Genomic DNA, 3718 nt, shown 5'->3' on the forward strand with positions numbered 1-3718 from the left:
TAAGTACTGGGGTGGATACAAGCAAATCAGGTTGTACGCAGTCCTTGTCTCTTCTGAGGCTCATAGTCTTAATCCCCATTTTACAGCTGGGGTAACTGAGGCCTAGAGAAGTGAAGTGACTTACCCAAGACCACACAGCAGACAAGTGGTGGAGCCAGGATTAGAACCCATGGCCTTGTGACTCCCAGGCCTGTGCTCTATCCCCTACATCATGCCACTTCCCCTGCTGACAATGATGATGATGATGACAGTGATGCCATGACTCAACTCTTTGTATCCCCTTGCTTGGGCAAAAGTCCAAACTTGATTTCAGGTATTTATAGTCTCAAATTTATGAACTGTTTTCAGGGGGAAGTGGACACTGTTTTAATACATTCTGTTCAGATTAGAGAAAATGGAATATTTGAGGTAGAAATAGTAAACGTGTAAGGAATTGAGAGAGTCACCAGATCTAAGATTCAGGGTTGATGATCCACAGAGATAAACTCAATTTTTTTCAAATGTAAATAAGCATTTAAGCACCAAGTTCATTTATGGAATTCCAGCATGTCGCATTTAATACCTACAACATTAATTCTGTCCATAATAGTAGTGATGATGATAATGATGATGTGAACAGTTGGAATATGAACATTTTCATCATCAGTGGAAAAACTATCTTCTGCGGTTGAATTCCTTAAAATTATCTGGGGAATTATTTAAGGAGAAAAAAAGAACAAGACCTCTGATATTGTATTTAGACTAATGTATTGCCTGGTAGATACATGAAGAATATAAAAGCAGATCTTATTGAAATTTGTTTGCTGCCTGTTGGCTGGAGGTAGCTAATCTTGTTAAGTAAAACAAGTTAATTGTTTTAACTTGCTAGTTCACTCTAAATCATTTGTTTGTGGGGAATCCATTATTAAGCTTTCTGTAAAATTCTATAGTTGGATTAAAAACTGTAATCGATTCCCAGGTCCACTTTGACACTTCTTTGTGAGGAAGCCCAAATTTTTCTGCCGAAAATTCCAGAATGCCTAAGAATTTTCATTCAAATAATTGCTGTAACATTTCATTTTACAATTCAAACAAAACCCCTGAACAGCAAGTAAAGGGGTGTAGGTTTTTGTTTTCAGTTTGACAGACACTAGGATGGGTTTTTTAACCCTTAGAGAAATGTTAAGAGGCTGACTCCCATGGAGATAGATGGAAACAGAAGTTTTGTCCCTAAATGGGGGCCTGGAGCAGAGTCAATATTTTGTTCTTATCCCTGGCTTCGTAGGCCCCAGAATCCCTCTCTTTTGCTTCTCCCAGACATCCTCTTCCATACCTCAACCCTCCAGTAAATTTGAAGGTTTTCCCTGAATTCCTTTATCCTCCAAGCTAAGCTGTGCAGGGTAAGTTTAGCAAAAAGGATCTACTGATTCTGTTCAGTTCAAGTCAATTCGATCATATATATCTGAGGTACTTAATGTGTGCAAAACACTGTACTAAGTGACTGGAAAAGTTCATTGCAACAATAATAGACCATTCCCAGCCCCAAATGTAGCTTACAGTCTAGAGAGGGTGACTTGATGTTGTTGACATAAAATGAGGGGGAGTCAGGAGCAACTCTCCCTCATACAATGTGCTTGTTAAAGTCCTCTTCTCTCACTGTGTATCTCATCCAGAGTTCAAGGAAGAGGGGGAAAATGGAGACATAAATCAATAAGATATAGAGACAAAGAGGGAGGGAGTGGAAGGAGATAGGCAGGGTGAGAAAGAAGGAATGGTGTAGTGTGTGTGTGTGCTAGTGCATGTATTGTAGGTGTATAAACTAACCTTGCAATCAAAACTTGAGAGTTCAAGGGGCATATCAAATATCAGGTTGAAATTAATACAAGAATCCATCTGTGTCTATTCCATTCAAAGTGCAGCTCCCATTTATATCATGCTAGTATTTTAGGGGCAGACTAGCTAGTACCCTATTTTTTAATGCTGATTTGTTAGCTTTTGTTGCAGTTAGCCTGTAGAAAGTTAAAGGGACCTGAAGCTGAAGAATCCAGATCATTTTTCTAGGAGATTGAGGCCCAGTGCAGCCCTCCTGACTGAGCCTGGCTGGATCCTGGGCATTACCCATTTCAATTTGCCCCAGCTTGTATGTGGGTGGGAGTGCTGCCTCCTATCAACATGGCAATCAGGGGGAGGAACAGGGTAGCAAGCAGCAGACTTGTTGCTACCAGGAACCTGAAGTGAGGTGAGGGTTCATGAGGTGAGTGGTTGCTTTGCTTGCCTGCTGATGCGAATTTAGCATCCAATTTATAGTTTCTCTCATGAAGAATTCTGCCAAAAAAATGAATTTTCTACAGAAAAACCTCCTTTTGGCTGTTCTAGGAAATCATTGCCTATTGCTCCCAAAGAAATGGGAGAATAAATATTCTTATTAAAATGAACTTCAGGACGTGACTAGTTCTGTAACCTTGGGGTTTGAGCTGCACTACCATCTGGATGTATGCTTGTACTCTCTGTTGCTTGCAGGGCTCTGACTCTCCTTTGTGGGTTCACCATCCTAGACAGAAATCATGGGGCAGTAGAAACAACGTGACTGAATTCATCCTCCTGGGACTGTCTCAGAAGCCAGACATGCAGAAAATCCTATTTGCGGTGTTTCTGTTTGTGTACCTTGTGACTGTGGGAGGGAATATGCTCATCGTGACCACCATCACCACCAGCCACAGCCTTCTGGGCTCTCCTATGTATTACTTCCTGGCCTTCCTTTCCTTTTAGACACCTGCTTCTCCTCGGTCATTGCCCCCAAAATGATCCTAGACTCCCTCCAGGAGAGGAAAACCATCTCCTATGAAGGCTGCATGATCCAACTCTTTGCTGAACATTTCTTTGCCGGAGTGGAGATGATTGTGCTCACGGTGATGGCTTATGACCACTACGTGGCCATCTGTAAGCCCCTGCAGTATGTGACCATCATGAGCCGGCAGACCTGTGGCCGGTTGGTGGGGCTGGCCTGGGCCGGGGGATTTCTGCACTCGACGATTCAGCTCCTCTTCATGTCCCGGTTACCTTTCTGTGGCCCCAACGTGATCGACCATTTCATATGTGACTTGTATCCCCTCTTAAAGCTTGCCTGCACCGAGACACGCATCCCAGGACTTTTGGTCATTGCCAACAGCGGGATGATTTGTAATGTGACCTTTTCGCTGCTGATCGTCTCCTACAGTGTCATCTTATGCTCCCTGAAGTCTCACAGATCTAAAGGGAGGCGCAAAGCTCTCTCCACCTGTGGTGCCCATATTGCTGTTGTCATCTGCTTCTTCGTCCCCTGTATTTTTATATACACACGGCCACCGGCCACCTTCTCCTTCGATAAAATGGTGGTGCTATTTTACACCATTTTAACACCCCTGTTAAACCCCTTGATCTACACTTTTAGAAATATGGAGGTCAAAGATGAAATTAAGAAGTTGTGGAGAAGAACAATGGTTTTTGCTGAAAGGGAAATGGGTTTGAAATAAAGTCTCTTATTTTGAGGTATGGAAACGGATACTGCAGAAGATTTCTGCTAATATATTGAGGAAAATTGATAATTTTCATCCAGAAGTTTAGAAGAATGATTTAATTAGCAGGCTAGCTCCATTTCTTGCTGAAGAATGGTGATGAAGTCTCCTTTTGAGAATGATAGACAAGCCTCAGTTTTGAGATCTCAGGACAAAGAGCCATGCAAAGAAATTACAGAGGAAGG

The 3718-nt window shown here is 42.3% G+C and overlaps 1 protein-coding gene across 1 annotated transcript in view; it reads left to right on the forward strand.

Annotated features, from left to right (window-relative positions):
* LOC119922157 (olfactory receptor 4C15-like) overlaps positions 1-3491 on the forward strand; it is a 5387-nt gene extending 1896 nt beyond the window's left edge. Inside the window, 2 exon segments of the mRNA XM_038742154.1 lie at positions 2500-2737; positions 2740-3491. Of these exon segments, the coding sequence (XP_038598082.1) occupies positions 2500-2737; positions 2740-3491 (990 nt within the window).
* The last annotated feature ends 227 nt before the right edge of the window (positions 3492-3718 follow it).

Source organism: Tachyglossus aculeatus, unplaced genomic scaffold (assembly GCF_015852505.1).
Source record: "Tachyglossus aculeatus isolate mTacAcu1 unplaced genomic scaffold, mTacAcu1.pri SUPER_6_unloc_5, whole genome shotgun sequence".
Taxonomy (NCBI): Eukaryota; Metazoa; Chordata; class Mammalia; order Monotremata; family Tachyglossidae; genus Tachyglossus; species Tachyglossus aculeatus.